The following is a 19,065-nucleotide window of genomic DNA, read 5'->3' as shown; positions in this document are numbered from 1 at the left end:
ACACAATCTACACATAACCTGGCAGGCATTTTAGACCTTGTCATTACAAATCATAACAATACAAGTCACTTTTCATACCCAGTCTACTTTACAGACCATCACTTCATGGTTACATATTTACATAACTGAAGTCCATGCTCCAATACAATGTTCACCAAAAGAACAATACCAATAATGTTCATTGCTATTTTTGTATACTGTTAATATAAATCAATCTACACTTCAGACAGGCCAATAAAAAGTTAAAATTTACAAAACTATGTCAAGACAAGTTCAAAAATTAAGTATTTGACATGTGGAACACATATGATCCATGATTTCAGACATACAGGGAAAGGTAACCAACTACATATTTCTAAAATGGTCAAAAAATGCTTTGTTTTAAACAATGGTTTGTAAATCTGACTCGGTTACAGTTTATACAACATTGCCAAACACACGCTTGAACGACCATAATTTTGGCTTTACATGCTAAAAGTGAACCTACGTTACTGTTAATAACACATTATCTGAAACGTCTGATTTTGAAAAAAAAACATGAGACTTTCAACAATTTCACTGTCACAAATTCAGCTTTACTTCAAGAAGACTTTATTGACTCAATGAACAATCATCAAAAAAGAGCAAGTCACTTCACAAATTATTGGATCATAACGTGTTTTCATACAGCTACTCTGATTTCAGTATAAAAAAAAACATTCATTACTTGATATTTTCACCGTTAACATTAAACAAACGCATACCAAATCCTCAACTTCATGTGACAAAATTTCACACATAACATACACATATTCTATTACCCTTCACACCCCCACAACAAATCCACCGTTCTATGTCAATACATGAATCCCATAATTTTTTTTGTTTTACCCCGACGATCACGGGGGTACTCACCTGTTAACTATACCGCTCACACTTACCATGCAAAAACCATCTTCAAACCGTGTATCCAAACTTCCACGATCAAATCCATGCTACCAACTACATTAACTAAGCTCTAGTCATATACACATTTTCTTTTCATTCGTCCTTAAATTATTCCCACTATTCTCGACCGCGCAGTGACGTCAGTAGGTGAAACACATGTCGTAAAAGTTTGAAATTGTTGAGTATTTTTGTTATGTTTTCATAAACTGCATATTTTGCATGCTGTACCTTCATGTTTAAATAGGATTCTAAACTTGTTTGACATCACAGTGCGAACGTCATAGAAAACCAGGATTTGTTTCCATGCATAACTTTCGAGAATCAGCCAATGACGTTCATGTTTATTCTAACTTTGATACAAAGTTCTGCGTTGCTTTTCCCGCCGTTTTGAGAATTGAAAGCGAGGTTTTCCACTTTTTGGTTGCTCTTCGAATTTCCATGTAACGTGAGGAGTTCAGGATCCTCTCTCCAGTGTTTTCAATAAATAGTTACGTGTTCCGAGTCAAGCTGTCTTCTCAGTGACATCCGATATTAAAGAACCTCCCCCTCCCCCCACAACACATTCGAGCTCGGTGAAGGAGAGATCAGACGATACAGAAGAGCGAATGATACAGAAATTGTATGGAAAAAAGCAGAACTAAAAGTTATGTCATTTATGTATATTGAAACTTTGAATATAGCTTTGGTGGTTGAAATATCCGAACTTCACCACGGCGCTGTGACGCAAAAATGACGTAAAAAACCGCAAGTACCCGGATGACCCGCGGTCGACAATTTCCATCAGTTCAGTCGTTCACACAACTGGTACACCCCCGTGCAGTTATATTTGCATACCAAGCAAAGTACAGACACGTGCTTCAACCACGACCATTCCAACCAAAGGACATAGTCGCCTTCACGTGCCCAACATTTTGCTCCGAAATCATTTCGAAAATGGCATCATCACAGTCAACATCGACCTTAATTCATCTCTGCTTACTTGAAAAAGTAACAAAACGCCTAACGAAAGACAACAAGATATATTATTACGGGAAAGGCATCATCAAAGAAAACGCAAAGAGAAACGACAAAATCAAGGCTATCATATCAAACGATGAAAAAACCGGTGACGCACTGACAGCAGCCGACCTAGACCAATTCCTAATGGTAACAAACGTCATTTCAACCCCAACTACAATAAAGACTACAGAGGAATCTGAGGTAAGATATAATCGTCACTGGTTGAATCGATCGTTGTTATACTGATGGAGTGCAATAGTTCGGATGTGGACGAGTTTCTGCACATATTCCTACTAAGAAATGTAATGGGAAGAATGAAATGACAGGTTTATCTTATCTCTTTGGGAATAGTAGTACTTGGATAGGAGTTTTTTTTGATTTATCATTAGATAATGGCTGAATTGTGTGACACTTGTATGTGAAGTATGTATGGTATAAAGCCCGCTATATTGTTATTGGTAGTGTGGCGTTGTTCGACGTCATGGGTACCGGTAATCGGAAGTTTATCGTCAAAACTGAAAAACTACCCGCTACAATTGGCTACTGTATTTGACTTTGGCATTCCCCTCTTTTCCATACGAGTTTCAGGCTTCCATTTTAATGTCGATCTTTACTGCATGTCAGGACTAGAAATTCTTCCACATAACATGCCATAGTGGTCTTGTTCACAAGCTACCCTGTTCTGTTTCCGTCAACTACATGAATCTCCAAGGTAGGCAGTCTCAACCAAATTTGGCCTTCTGAAGTTCTCACCTGACATGCAGGCTACCAAGGACGATCGTGATCCAAGTCTTGTTTCCGTAAGATGTCAACAGACAATGACATTTGGAAGAAAGGATAGTGTTTCAACAAAATTTGCGGTTGCAAATGTTTAGTGACGAAGTCATAAGCTTTCAGAACAAAAATGTCTATAGGTATTTCCGGTTGCAGTTTATCGAACACAGTGCTATGCGGCTGTTTTCCGTAGTAGGTAAAATGTTTCAATGTCAAGCTCACGATAAATGAAATTTGCTTCACTTTGTTCCCGCTGCCGCTCGTTTTATCGCCTTTTCAAGAACAAAATCCGATGTTTACGAAAATATTCTAATTAGTATTTGTAAATTTTGCGAAGATATTTCACCACTAACCACTATGAAAAAACCTTCAAAGGGAAATGTAAACATTGTCTTTACGCCAAACTTTTCGTTTTGCTGAGTTTGAAACGCGAACCTGGCCCGGAAACTTCATGGTTTTATACGCAATAGAACACGACTAAGTCCCTCTACTAAAATGATATCGTCTAAAATCTTCAACCAATCAATGACTCTGTATCAACCATAATTAAGTCTCTGCGCTCGTCATGCACAGGTTTTGATGTTGGGACCACTTTCGGCATGAAAGCCGTCTTTTAATTGGACAGTGTATTTGAAACGCGGAGACACAGCAGACGTAACATGGCGCATGGCATTTATTCAGATATGGAGCGGTCGATACTGGTTACGATCGACGATGACTAAACTTGTAAGAGATCCGATCTCCGAAACTTTAAAAAAGCCATTACCAGTGGTAAGCTTTATCAGACAAATAAAAAGATCGAGTAGCTTCGGCTACCAAGAGCCACAAACACCGAAATTGCTGGAGACTTCGCAAAAAGAGCATGATTAGCATTTTGAACAACATGACGGTGGCAGATGCAGCAGATTTGAACGTCATAGAGACCTACCTACGTTTGAAATTCCGTAACTCAAATCTCATTCAGTAACATGAATCGAAGTTTGACAGCACGCGGTTTTATATATATTCGGGGTCTAATTTAACTTCGAAAATCATTTAATTTGTTTTCGGATCATGATTGAGTGTTGGTAATGTACACTATTTATTTTTTATTCGGTCTAACTTGTCTATTTTGACATCATCATTTATTTTCTTCAATGAATCAAACCATTATTATTCATTGGTTTGCATTTCTGTCTTTGTATTTTATATCAATCATCGTCTTTTCGATGCGTCACTTGTACAATCATTGACAGTCTCGCTTCTACTATCCATTGTCCGTCCACCCTGCAGAACAGCACTTTGTACTATGGTGCAACAAGATCTACGTGTAGGACTCAATTTACATAAATATCAAAGCTCACACCCCCCCCCCATAGGCTATCAAAAAACACGTCACCGCATCATTTTTGTGACCAACCAAGGATGAGAAACAAACTTAATTTTTTTGCCATAATACCTGGTATTTTATTGTCATTTAGGGAATATGTCTGGACAACATTACTGCACAGAACAAAATATTGAAAAATGCAGGTCTACATTGCTACTTTCACGGTCTTACATTTCAGTATTTTCACTGGAAATAAAGATATCTGACTTCACAAGTTCAAATTTATGAACATACTAGTATTATTTGCTTTAATTGACTGTATGAATTATGATCTATTCAAGAAATACAGTGAAATTTAGGGTGTACTTGGATGGCCCAATCATTGCGGAAAAAAGTCTACAGTAATTATTGCATGAGAAAATTTTTCTCAAAATGAGAATTTTTTTAGCACACCATTCTCATTTTTGACAACATAACCTGCTGACCCAGAGGAAACCCAGACTTCACTGTTTCAATGTGTTAAAAGTCAGTCGTTTTATTCAGTGAGCATGGCTTCCACTTTTTACATTTTGTCTCGTCATTACCATTGTCTTTTATGTTACATTCACAAATACATTGCAGAAGCGGTGAAGCATTTGTTACGTCTAGTAGCCAGTCACGGCTACTGCATTTGTAATTTCATAGCCCTAAGAAATTAAACATACAAGCATATAAAATATTATAATTTTCCACGAATATTAATGAGCTATCCAGCATTCTTCGAAGTCTGGCGAGAATAGTGAAAGAGTCACTGACACTTTTCACGACATCATGAAGTTTGATGAGTAACATGATACTTTTTGAAACAAAGCGCATGAAATAAAAAATACACTGCTTTTGCTTTTTTCAAACCACATAATTTGACTCGGTAATTGGTTTTCCAATTCAGGCAAATGAACTTGACCCCCACTTGCTTCAAGGGCAAATGGATAAAAAAATAAGTGTCTTTCCCTGTACTTATGTCACAAATCACAAGGACAGTACACTTTCACAACTTTCATTCAAGGGAATACGGATGCAAATGCAGGAATTTCGCTTTTTCCACTTATGCAACAATCTCAAACCACGACTTTAAGATCAGCCAACAATTCTTCATCCTTTGACACATACAACAAAATAGTAAGTAACAGAAACAAGACTAGCACAGCAATATAACAGCTGCAGCAAATGTTCAATCATTTCACCATTTCAGGATCCCATTCTGAATTAGACCTGTGACTGGTTCACAACATAACACTGCTTTAAAATCTGTGGTATATCTCCCCATGACAAGCCACAAACCACACAACAACAAACAACCAACTCACTTCATCTATTCTTCAATGCTTCTTTACTAACAGGTTTTCCTTAATGCTGCTGCATTTGACGTAAATCAACAGACTGTCAACGACTTCAGGAACGCTCCAGTCCTGACCATACCCGACATATATTCAAGCCCACCAAAGCGACGAGTCTCCGTCAAAGGCAAAGTCACTCATGTAAGTACCAATCACACCACAACAACCCATTACAACCACATTCAATTTTGGCTTATCGTTACCACATTAATAAATATCTCAATAAAAGAGCACTTGCCCACCCCAATAAATTACCATCCCAACAAGCCAACCACAAACACTATCATGCATATCCCACTAAACATAATACTTTACCCACACAGGTTGGTGACCTTCAGTCGGATACCCATTATAAAAGACGTCGCATCGTTTTGACTGACGAGCAGGATCGAAATATTGATACTAAACTCTGGGACGAACATGCTGTAAACCCCCCTGTGAAAATCAATGACATGATCGAGGCCAAGACTTTTACGGTCGATGTTTACCACACAGGCACCAAATCAGTCACCAGCCTCAATTCAACACCATCATCCCAACTCGTTGTAAGTAAATTACTGACAATACCACATATCCACCATTTCACACTTCATATACAACACTAGCCAATCATCACTTCCAACAAATTTCACGTCTCTCTACAGAAATTGCTTTCCAACAACAACCACGGTCCACACTTACAAGAAACAACTGGATCCACAAAATTTTTGGCTAAATGTCCTCATCGTGTACCAGATACCAAATGCCAATCATTTCACCAACAACAAATCACACTATTTCATTATCATCACAAATAATCACAAACATTGAATTACTTTGTTAGGCTTCTTAAATTCAAAAATGCTCTCCAAACTGATTCATCGGAAAAACAACGCCCTTACACATGACAGGTATAACACATTATCATATGATTAAAACACTGAAAATCTCTTGGTATTTAGAAAACAAAATGCCAAAAGAAAATATTGAAGACAAATCTCATTGACCATGATATGTATTAAACACACACTTCAAGCAATTACAACATATACAAACAGACACATGATCACTGAAATGTCAAAGAATCATCAATGTTTTGACCACTAAAATAATGGTTTACACCTTTCATGCTCACAGTCACCATCTCTCCCATGATTCCATTGACAAGGAGTTTAGGAAACCATACAAAAACACTTCTTCTTTCTGATTTCCGCAAAATAACATTATATTCCTGTCACCAGGGCTGATGTACATATCTGTGCCTACCGCTATGTGACATGGCTGTATACAGAGCTGTACATACATGATCTCAATTCTTTTTCAATGTACATACAATTATCCCTCTCATTTCCCATCATATTTGCGCAACTTCTCTGAACATACACACCCATCACATCTTACAAAATTCCACATGCTGTATCACCCCCTGTAATTTCAATACTGCCACACCACTGTTTACACACCAATGTTACTCATATTGTCACAGCAATGCATACACTTAAAAATTACAAGTACTGTAATTTCTTAGGGCCCTGTCAGAACCACTGATCACACCGTTACAACCATGCACTGGAAACTGCCCCAAGATTTCGACCTGTGTAGACATAAGTATCACCTTTCATTCACAATTAACTCAACTCATCCTATATCTCCTGTTAATGAACATGACTATGATCATCAATCAACACAACAATAACCATATCCCCTTTTCCTCTCCTAACAGCTATGTAACGATAAGCCATCAACTATCTCACTGAACATCATTGCCATCAATAACAGGTATGTACAACAGACACCAACAGAACAAGACATGGGACAACGACCAATAATTATCCCCTTGGATAACCATGCGCTTTCTATACAGTACAGACATTCGCTTCACTCACACACATTTCAATTATGATAATCCATTAATGGTGACCTTTATTTCTGTGCCCACTTAACAATATCAATGTTTCCAATTTTGAAATACACCCATTTAACGCACCACTATCATTTCTTAACCAAATGTAAAAAATACAACATTTCTTATTTCACCAAAATCATGATTTGCAGTTACTCACAAAAACTACTATTATTACCTAACAGCCTTCCCCACAGAACATTTAGACAAACAATTTCATTCACCGATCCGTACCTTTCAAGTCCTTCCTCTCAAAAGCATTTCAACCCTGTCCAATCATAATGACAAAACTCATTCACCTCTGTTTTCTCTCCCAACAGCCAACTCATCACAGATGACAATGTCATATATAATCACAACCTGCTGCAAAGAGACCTAGAGACCATCAACGTTCCACAACAAATGACTGTAACTATCACCAACAACATCGTCACATTGATCCATACTGCACCGTCCACATCCGGTTCCAAGGAAAAAAAAAACAAAAAATAAAATGATGCTACAACTTTTTAGTCCCCACAGACGAAGTCCAGGGGACTTATAGATTGGGTCATGTCCGTCCATGCATGCGTCCGTCCGTCCATCCGTCCGTCCGTTGACGCAGCTATCTCAGACATGCCATGGTCAATTTCTTTCAAACTTTGCACAAGAATAGTACCCTACCTCATACAGATGCACGTCAATTTGTTTCACAATGCGATAAAATTTGGCCATGTTAGACGACTTTTTAGTTTACACGTCCATAGACTCCCATGTATAAGGCACTCTCCATAGACTCCCATGAAAAAGGAAGTCTCCATAGACTCCCATGTATAAGGCAGTCTCCATAGACTCCCATGTATAATGCCAAGAACAATAAATATTTAGTTTCTCATCCTATTCATATTACAAAAAGATGCAGTGACACATTTTTTAGTCCCCACAAATTAAGTCCAGGGGGCTTATAGATTAGGTCATGTCTGTCCGTGAGTCCATCTGTTCACACAGATATCTCAGACACTTTCACAAAATGTCATGTCACCTTGGTGACCTTTGACCCCAAATATACATATTTGTCCATCACTCAGTAACCACAAGTGCTACACCCTTCATATTTGGTATGATGGGACACCTTATGACGCCACATATTGTACCTCATTAATTATGAGCATATCTTATTTTGAGCGAGCCAATAGAGCTGGATGTCTTATTTTGGGTATATACGGATAACTATAGGATAGAAATTTTTTGGATTGATGTTAAAAGTTTAACCAAACTTCATTAAAAGGCTAGCTAATCAGCTGATTTGCTGTCCACATTTCAATGACTATCGCATTTCTTGTAAGGGAGCCTTCAGTAATTACTGGGGGGGTGGGCCAGGGGAATTGGGGGTGGGTCACTTTTAGAAAATAGTTCAAGGGGGAGGGTCACTTTTTATAAACCTATCTTTTGGGGAGGGTCAGTGCTGGGGGGGTCAAGTTTTAGAATATCGGACAAGGGGGAGGGTCACATTTTAGACAGGAGGAGTGGGGGGAGGGTCACATTTTACGGTACAGGTGTTCGCGGAATTCACCCGGCCCACCCCCCTTGTAATTACTGAAGGCTCCCTAATTATGTTATAAGTTACATTTCATGTTTACTGCCAAGTTTTGGATAATCGTTAAAAGTCCATTCAAACTGCAGTTATTAAAAAAACTAGGGTTCTCTTGACTTCAGGTTTCTATTAAAGGCGAAGTTCACCAAGGATAATTTTTACATATGTGGTAGCTTTGTGGTCACTTACCCTGGAAAAGCTATTTTCACCATTTATAACTCGCAAGATTTTTTACAAAAACCGATATAAATAGTACACGAAGTTGCCCATGTAATTTGAATCATGGAAAAAAGCGCCAACCTTTGAGCTTGCATAATGTGATATACAAGGGACCATTTTCTCATGGGTATGGCATTGTCCACTCACCCATGCTTAAACCAGGCTGTGCGTATTTACGTAACTTTTGTTTATACTGAGTATCCTTGCATAAACGATGATTCACATATAATAAACTGTCCACTGTAAGATTTTGTGTTGCTGTTTACTACTGTATTACTCTGAGTGGACAATGTCAGGGCCATACCCATCCGAAGATGGTCCCTTCCATATCACATTATGCAAGCTCCAAGTTTGGAGCTTTTTTCCCATGATTCAAATTACATGGGCAACTTCCTGTACTATTTCTATCGGTTTTTGTAAAAAATCTTGCGAGTTATAAATGGTGAAAATAGTTTTTCCTTGGTAAATGACCACAGAGCTACAACATGTGTAAAAATCATCCTTGGTGACCTTCCCCTTTAATGTTTAAAGTTTCAACTATGCCTAATTGTTGGCTTTTGTTCTTCCACAGGCCTTGACACTGCACAAAATAATCCACTGTCTAGGTTTAAGAATTAAACATTTCAAATGAATATTCATTATTCTTGTGTTTTCTTTTTTGTAAGAATGATGTGGAATGCATGCAGGGCTCCCACTACCTATTCGCCAATTAGCCAAATGTGAAAGAAAGTTAAAAATGGCTACAAAAATTCCTGTTTGGCTAATGTAGTGGCTATTGAATTCTTAGACCTCCTCAACAGAAAACTACACCTGACAATAAAATGTAAGATGTTGAAACAGGTTACCCTCCTTCCTACAAAGTTGCAATGTATTGAAACAGTTTAATCTCCTTTCTACAAAGTTACAAATTCCCTGGTATGTAAAACAAACACTGTTGCTGTTCGATACTACAATACATCATGGATGTAACGTCCATGAATACATTGAGGCCTGCTTTGCACTTTGCCTCTGTGAGTCCTGGGTCGTCCTTGAGTCTATCAAAAGTTTTACCTACTTTGCTGTATCAAAATTTGGCCTACAACTACTCAGTTTGATAGTAAAAACCATAATTTCAAAGGAAACTTTCACAAACAGGGTCATCATACAAAGGAAAAGGCGAAAAACAGGTTTTCTGAAAGGTCAAGTCTAGGTCATCTCATCATGTGATGTCATGCATGAAGACCCCCTAATTACACAATTATGGTTCACAAGAAACCACCTAAGGTGGTCCAATAGCTGAAACGTAATTTTGCTGCCTTCCAATTTAAATGGCATTCACCTTGACTGACTCCCATTCGGCCTATACTTTCAAACAGCTATAACTTGTACAAGAAATTATGTGATTCTGAATGATTTTAATATTTCTGTAGATTCCACCAGTTTAATGATCTAGAAGTGAACATCACCAGACATTTCTTGATGATATCAAAATATCAAATGAAAATATATCTGGGCTAAAATGTTATAATAATCATTAAAACAATGAATGCCCTCAAACAGTGACTAATTTAAATGAACATATATCATTGTCTCTTGTTTTACAAGAGTTTTGTTTGGCCCACCCTTTGGTCTCAAGAAAAGTACTTACACTCAAGATACTACCGGTATTTCAGCCTGCTTGATCACAACTATGACATACAAGTAAAACCAGGGCCTTGAATACCACAATAATCGTATCTACACTGCCATTGTGCTATACCACAAATGCTGTCTTCTGCATGGAAAATTGTTTTACTTGTGTGGCTCAAACATTTAGGTTATGGAAGACTGCATAAATTTGCCACATGAGAAGCCTGTAACTTATGACAAGCTATCATACTGTGAATACTATAACTGAATGTGGCAGAAATATTCAATCTGTACCTCTTGTAATAGACATTTAACATTGCTACCAGATTTTTAGAATTCAATTGCTACCTAATTTTATTTACAAGTGGGGACTATGTCATTGTCAATGACTTGTTCTCACATGTTATGCATCTGGTCATAGTCGTAATAATATGATTGAACATGCCTGGTCCCCCTTGTCAAAGTTTCTCGCTTATTTACCGCCCCTACCAAGTACAAATTGCGTGTTCGCAGAGACAAAGAACAGATGCAAAAAGGGAAAGTAAAATAAAATGAAACTTTTATGCGGTAAAATGCCCCATTAGTAGTCAAATCTGATCGATTACTTTAATTGTAATGTGGCATGGGAAATGCGTCTGTAGTAGCTATAGCAAAATGCAACATTGTACCCTCAGGCAGACATAAACATTTCGCACTTTTGAGTTTCGTTTAGGGGGAGGGGGGAGGGGGTTTTGATCAAAACGAATTAATTTCGTTTCTTGAACTTCTGCGACAATCTGAGACGGTCCCTAACTTAAGTGCTGTTTACATAAGAATGATAACACTCATGGCATTAATTAAAAATCTCCAAGGTTGTAAATGTACTTCCTGTCATTTGGTCTTATGTAATACCAAGGGGTGGAACATTTGATATGCAGGAGGGGGTAGGGTTTAGAAGATCAATGATGTAGCATTACTTTTTTACCAGATCCCTTGTACATTTTTTGCCCACTCTCACCTTTTCTTTTTATCAAGCCTTCTCTGTTTTTTGTTGTCGACATTTGCTTATGTATTTAGGATCTGCTTCTCCCATTGCTATAGAAGTTGATATTCATGTTCCTAAAGATGACTTCCAGTACCTAAGTTGGAGACCTTATTTGCTTTTGTCATTCTTGTTTTTCCTGGTTTAAATATTTCTCGAATGGACCAATTCAAACCGAATGTGAGCACATAGTGTCCTTGACGGTATTTTTGAGATATTGCGACAATCACACTGTGGCAATTTAGAGATGAGAACGACGTCTATTTGACCTCGCTCTGCCTGCCATTTGTAAACTCACGTACATGCACACTACAGATACCGTGCAATTGACATTGCTCCATCAAGGTCCATCGACTATAGGACCTTGACTCCTATCACGTACTCTTTTTGACTACGAAGAATAAACTGTAATTATGAATAAACTATAATTATGAAACCAATATTGCGCGCGTCATTGTAAACACGTTTTTATTAGCTCCCATAGCCATATGTATATATGGCAATGGAAGCTATTCTTATAGGCTAGGGAAATGTCTGTATGTATGTATGTCTGTATGTCTGTGTGTCTGTATGTCTGTATGTCTGTATGTCTGTATGTCTGTCCGTCAACATCAAAAACTCCAAAACCGCTGTACATTTCATCTTGATATTTGGTGTGTACATGGATGATGGGCTGTAGATGAGATTTTGTTCAAATGAAGTTGTCATTGCCAAAAATATGCAAATTAAGTGAAAAAATGTAAAAACAGTCAAAATTGAAAAAACTCAATAACCACTGAGCAGATTACATGAAAAATTAGCATGTAAGTACTTTGGGCTGACATGAAATGATTGTGCACATGTTGGGTCAGTATCTTGGACTTGCTATTTTTCATGAATTTTTTTGTACTTTTCTCCCATTTTTGGTCAAAAAATCTCCTGCTCTGAAACCACAAGTCCTATTGATTTGAAACTTGGTATGGAAGTGCATAGGAGTGACCTTTCCCAAATTTGGGCAAATCGTGGTGAAATTTGCATATTTTTAGTTTACACGTCCATAGACTCCCATGTATAAGGCAGATCTCCATAGACTCCCATGTATAAGGCCACGAAAAATAAAAATTTAGTTTCTCATCGTATTCATATTGCAGAAAGGATGCAGTGACACAATTTTTAGTCCCCACGGATGAAGTCCAGTGAGCTTATAGATTGGGTCATGTCCGTCTGTTCGTCCATCTGTGAGTCCATCCGTTCACGCAGATATCTTGGATATTTTGACAAAATGTCATGTGACCTTGATGACCTTTGATCTCAAATATACATATTTGTCCATAACTCAGTAACCACAAGTGCTACCACCCTTCATATATGGTATGATGGAACAGCTTGTGACGCCACATATTGTACCTCATTAATTATGCACATATCTAATTTTGAGCGAGCCAATAGAGCTAGAGGTCTGATTTTTGGTATATAGGGATAACTTAGCAAAACAATTTTTTTGACAAAATGTCAAGTGACCTTGGTGACCTTTGACCTCAAATATACATATTTGTCCATAACTCAGTAACCACAAGTGCTACAGCCTTCATGTATGGTATGATGGGACACCTTATGACGCCACATATTGTACCTCATTAATTATGTGCATATCTAATTTTGAGCGAGCCAATAGAGCTGGATGTCTGATTTTTGGTATATAGGGATAACTTAGCAATACAATTTTTTTGACAAAATGTCACGTGACCTCGGTGACCTTTGACCTCAAATATACATATTTGTCCATAACTCAGTAACCACAAGTGCTACAGCCTTCATGTATGGTATGATGAGACACCTTATGACGCCACATATTGTACCTCATTAATTATGCACATATCTAATTTTGAGCGAGCCAATAGAGCTAGAGGTCTGATTTTTGGTATATAGGGATAACTTAGCAAAACAATTTTTTTGACAAAATGTCACGTGACCTCGGTGACCTTCGACCTCAAATATACATATTTTTCCATAACTCGGTAACCACAAGTGCTACACCCTTCATGTTTGGTATGATTGGACACCTTATGACGCCACATACTGTACCTCAATAATTATGTGCATATCTCATTCTGAGCGAGCCAATAGAGCTGGATGTCTGATTTTTGGTATATAGGGATAACTATAGGAGAGAAATTTTTTGACCAAATGTCATGTGACCTCGATGACCTTTTCCCTAAAATATATGTTTATGTCAATAAATAAGTAACCACAAGTGCTATGTCCTTTGTATTTAGTAGGATGGGAGACCTTATGACAACACACGCTTTACTCATTAATTATGTACACATCTAATTCTGGGCAAGCGAATAGAGCTAGAGATCTGATTTTTTGGCATATAGGGATTAATTAGCAATATAATTTTTTTTTTCAAAATGTCATGTGACCTCCATGACCTTTGACTTTGATTATACATATATATGCATATTTCAATAACCACAAGTTCTATACCCTCCAATTTTGATAGGATATTAGACCTTAAGATGTCACATCTTGTACCTCATTTATAATGCGCATATGTATTTCTTGGCTGGCCAATACTGCTAGAGGTCTGATCTTTTTTTCCCGATTTAGAACCATAACTTAGACATGCCTCATGTGTTTCAAATTGGGAACAACAACATAGACCTATGTGCCCATAGATCTCAACATATACACCCCAGTGATACTTCTTAATGACCACATTTTCCTGCCCCATCAAGACTAATACTCCTATTACAAGTGGGGACTATGTCATTGTAAATGACTTGTTGAGTTAATGGTTGTATCACAGTATTCGATATATCTAATTCTGTATTTTTTCCATTTATATTCTGAATAATTACATTAAACATATTTCACTGTCTCCAGTACATTTCATTTAAGTATTTTCACTTCATGCACTTTATCCCTTTCACACATGTTCAAATATCTGACCAGAGAACAAACACTAAATAGTCCAGGATGGGAGCTACAGTGTCATTGACGCTATTTTTTGCTTACTGACAAATCATGTACTCTCCAGTATGTGCTATTACTAAGCACCCGTGCAAGCTTTATTTCGCATATTCGCTACATTTTAGCACTCGATCGTACTCAGTTCAACGCTCAGTTCTTTTTTTTAACGCTCAGTTTGACGCTCACTTTGTCATTTTCCACGCTCAGTTCGACGCTCACTTTGTCTTTTGTCAGACTCAGTTTGACGCTCACTTTGTGTTTTGCCACGCTCAGTTAGACGCTCACTTTTGTCGAATTTGGGACCCTTACATACCTGTTGACGACCCAAAATAGAATCTGGTGGTTCAAATGAGATAATTGGTGGTCTTTTGAGGCATGATCACCATGTATTTTGAACCCTGATAGATGTGATCAAATATGACTGTAGTTATGGTTATTGTGATAATGATCTTATTGAGAGTATATTTTTATTTTGGCACGTACGGTGTGCTTCACTCCTTCCAACACCTTTAAAGCAGTGGATGTACTGTATAGACAGAGACAATCATAACAACACAGTGATACAGACAATTGCAGTCAATGTGTTAAAGGAGAGAAATACCAGACTAGATCTCTGAAACCACTAAACAGAGCCTTTTGGACCTATTGAGTACTGTTGCATTTGATCCTTTAAATTTCAATGGGTCATGTGACCTGGCTGCCATCTTCTATTAAAATATTGTATTCAACCTAATTTGCATAAAACTTGACCAATCAAACAGTTGTTAGCAACTTTTGTAGGGCACAGTACAAAGATGCCATAGGCCAAATTTCAGGATCATTGACCTCATCATTTTCCAGAAGATATTTAAGTGATTACATTGTATTATTCATATCAAGCGAGTTATGTGAAATTAATGTATATCAGGAACTATAGGGGCTTCAGGTTTTGTTCCAAGTACCCATGAGTCAGTGTGGGATCAAAATATTTTTGACAAATTTCAGGTGACCCTGAATGACCTTTGACCTACTTTAATGCATCTTGCCTCCCATTTCAACACCAATGAGCCAAATGACTTACAATTGGGCACCTTGGGTAAGACTCAAAGACCATATTATCAAATTTCATTACCATGCCAACTGGTCAGATTACCCGGTGAATATGTTGGATTTAAACTTTAAAACCCATCTCATTCACATAAAACTTTATCAATCAAACTTCTTTACATAGTCTTTGTCGACCATATGACCAGGTTCCTATGTGCAAAATTGAAAGCTACTGGACCTGTTGATTTTGAGGAGAATATTTTTAAAGTACCTTTTTCAGAATTTTCTTTTACCTTTAACCTGCCCTAAACTTCTGCAGCTAAGCTATGGCCATATCTTATTCTAGCTTGTATAAGAGTCCAAGACAGATGGTGTCTTGAACAGTGGACAGTTACGGAACAAAATGCACACCTTAAATTTAGGGTTAATTACCCTTGACCTTGACCCTAAATATTCTGTACAGTATTTCTAATTCTAGGCTAGCCAATAGAGCTACAGGCCTGATTTTCAGTGGACAGGGCTAAGTATAGGAGCAAAGTTTTTTGCCAATATGTCACGTGACCAGGATGACCTTTGACCCAGTTTCACATATACGGGCATGCCTATAAATTAATAACCGCAAATGCTCTAATATTCGTATTTGGTGGGATGAAGTGCCTTTCAGCACCACATTCTGTACCTCATCATTAATGTATCTGATTCTGGGCTAGCCAATAGAGCAAGAAGTCTAATTTTTGGTGGACAAGGATAAGAGGGTGGTTAAAAGTATCCCTAAGGATAGTTGGACTAAAATTTAGTCTTTCTGCTCTGAGGCACAGTCCAAAGTAAGTCATAAAATGCAACATTTAAGAGAAGTTTAAAGGTTATAATGCGCTCAAAAGTGAAAGACCTAAACTTTTGCTCAAACATTCCTAATGAAACTGTCAATCATTCTCGAACCAAATGAAGAATAAAAATCAGGGTTAACCGTGGAAACAAAATACATATTAAGATTTCTCAATATTTGAAATTCAAAATGGCTGCCATCCCAGTATTACCTCTATAAAGAAAAATAAAAATTTTGATTTTTAAAAAGCTAAGACGGTGAAAATTTTTCTCATACCAAGAGGGTAAAATGAGCCCTATAAGAGATAAATTAAAATGGAATTAAAAAAAATTGAAAGCCCATATACCTGTCTCCGACACGTGTTCTACCTTAAAGGTATACTGTCACCTGTTCCAATTTTGCCACAGTTACCATGGAAGGAGAAAAATCTAACCAATCACAAATTTTAAGCGGGTGGTCGCTTTTTAAAAACAGCGCCCTCACATTGGCATTTTGAATACCAAGGAACGCCCTTTGACCATATATGGGCATATTTAGATTACAGGTGACTGTATACCTTTAATATACCTAGTGATTTCACAACAGTACAGTTGTTACTGCGTGTTTACAGACAGTTACAATTCCAAGTCACAAAGTTCTGACAGGTTGTGAATACCACTGCCTCTGTACTTTGATGATGAGAGATGAAATACTTTTTCAAAAAAACTATTTTGTAATCAAGTCTTATGTTCAGTCTTAGTTGTAAGTTTTGTTTGTCGAGTTCAGTCTTTCTTAAAATTAAAAAAACTAATTGGCTGTAATTTTGATGCCTTACAGAGTGTCACTTTAATTTTGACAAAGCTGGTATCATAGATGTGAGGTGAACCACCTAAAGGTTGTACCAAAAGTCCATGTGTTTGCAAATTGCTGTATTGTGTTATTACCAATGTTGATCTAACATACTGCAAATCAGGGGAGGAATTCACATGTTAAAGAGGCACTCCGACTTGGTAACATTTTTAAAACACATTTTGTTAATGCCAACGGTTGATATTTGACGTGGCGACTGTGCACGGATCGCGAGTCTTATATCAATAAAAACATGTCATTTCCTGAGCATATTTTTCACATCCCTAAGTTTCTGATTATGACCCAAAATACCCCGAAAATTTGTTGTTGTGCTGATGGACTATATTCTAGGGAGTCCTAAAATGTTCGAATGACGCAATTAATTTACCTCCCACTGCGAAGACTTTATATACATCATTATGCCTTTACCTCAGGTAATTTTAAAACTTTCCTTAGTTTACCTATTAGTTCTCCTTAGTTTTTGTTTATTATTCTCAATCTGTTGTGTTAGATTTTTAACCAATACCACATAGATATCAGTTTTTACGTGTTAAATATTAGGTGCCTCTGATGACTACATTTTGTCGTCTGCCAAACAGTTACGCCTGTTAGATACATAGCAGCCACCACATGGTATGCGTCTGCATACCATGCGGCGGCCGCCATGTATCAACTGTGCTGGTCACTTATGCGAATTCTGGTGGAATTAGCAAACTTTGTTTTTCGTTTTTTTGCCAAGTCAGTAATATAAGACTCGGCTTTCTCCTACGGGACATGACTGATCACCGACGCAATTGGTACCGTGGCATACAGCAGCCTCAGCGTAGACTTGTACTCCATAGCTTAGTGGACAATGGCCCCAGTGCCAAAGGTTCGATGTTCGGAAGGTGAATTTAGGTGGGCCAACGGAATTCAAACTTTTACTTTTTTGAGGACATGTCCTCATGATCCACGCGCAGTCGCCACGTCAGATATCGACCGTTGGCATTAAAAAAAATATGTTTTAAAAATGTTACCAAGTGGGAGTGCCACTTTAATGTTGGATTTAAATGAAAAATTATTGCCATGGAGCAAGACTGTCAGTTCTCTGTTACCACTAACCTGTCATGCACATTGCAGGGTTCGTTTAGATTGATGCAAAGATAAAGTGAATGAGTACTAGTAGGATATATGTGACAACTGTGAACTCTGACACCGTATTACTCAGTAACCAAGCAGTTTATAAAGAGTGTTTATATCAGTGTCCTAATGCTGTTACTGGAATCTTTGAAACTGCAAGCCAAAATCTGACAGTGTTAGCCTGCCCGAGTACCAATGGTGTAAGTTCAACTTTGTTGAGTGGGTGTATCTCACACAATGAAAACCAAGCAGTGATCTCTAATGCCCTCTGTGTTCAGTATTCTCACCAACTTCTGTTTTCATCTTCAAAAGTTTTTAAGTTTACCACTTTGTGTGTGTGTGTGTGTTTAGGATCAGTTATTGTAGTTCACCCTGATTAGTATTTGATGCTATTTTTTATGGTTTCATTTCATTTACATAGTGTGTTCTTCTTTTTTAACCCTCAAGAACCTGAACAGTGTGCCGTACGAGTGAGGAACAGCTGAAAAAGTAGAAAATGTGATGAGTTTGGCAATGGTGCATACCCTGCTTCTATCAATCAATCTGCAAGGAAACTGTGTTTGGCTGAAAAGGTAAGTTGGTCAGCACCTTCAAAAGAGGAATAATACCAACGCTTTACCTCT

General features: G+C 37.6%; 1 protein-coding gene across 2 annotated transcripts; it reads left to right on the top strand.

The window, feature by feature from the left end:
• Nucleotides 1–1,259: 1,259 nt before the first annotated feature.
• LOC139146350 (uncharacterized) lies at nucleotides 1,260–8,597 on the top strand. 2 transcript variants are annotated; one of them, XM_070717753.1, is made up of 5 exons: nucleotides 1,260–2,127; nucleotides 5,389–5,526; nucleotides 5,709–5,927; nucleotides 7,088–7,143; nucleotides 7,588–8,597. In XM_070717753.1, exons 1-5 carry the CDS (start codon nucleotides 1,684–1,686, stop codon nucleotides 7,757–7,759), a joined length of 1,029 nt encoding a protein of 342 aa, XP_070573854.1. In that variant the 5' UTR covers nucleotides 1,260–1,683; the 3' UTR covers nucleotides 7,760–8,597. The 2 variants fall into 2 exon arrangements, with proteins under 2 accessions (XP_070573854.1, XP_070573853.1); XM_070717752.1 differs by having other exon boundaries at nucleotides 5,709–5,930.
• The last annotated feature ends 10,468 nt before the right edge of the window (nucleotides 8,598–19,065 follow it).

The sequence above is a fragment of the Ptychodera flava genome, chromosome 12 (genome assembly GCF_041260155.1).
Source record: "Ptychodera flava strain L36383 chromosome 12, AS_Pfla_20210202, whole genome shotgun sequence".
NCBI classification, from domain to species: domain Eukaryota; kingdom Metazoa; phylum Hemichordata; class Enteropneusta; family Ptychoderidae; genus Ptychodera; species Ptychodera flava.
The sequence above is the reverse complement of the archived record's forward strand: the minus strand, read 5'-3'. Positions and strand labels throughout refer to the sequence as shown.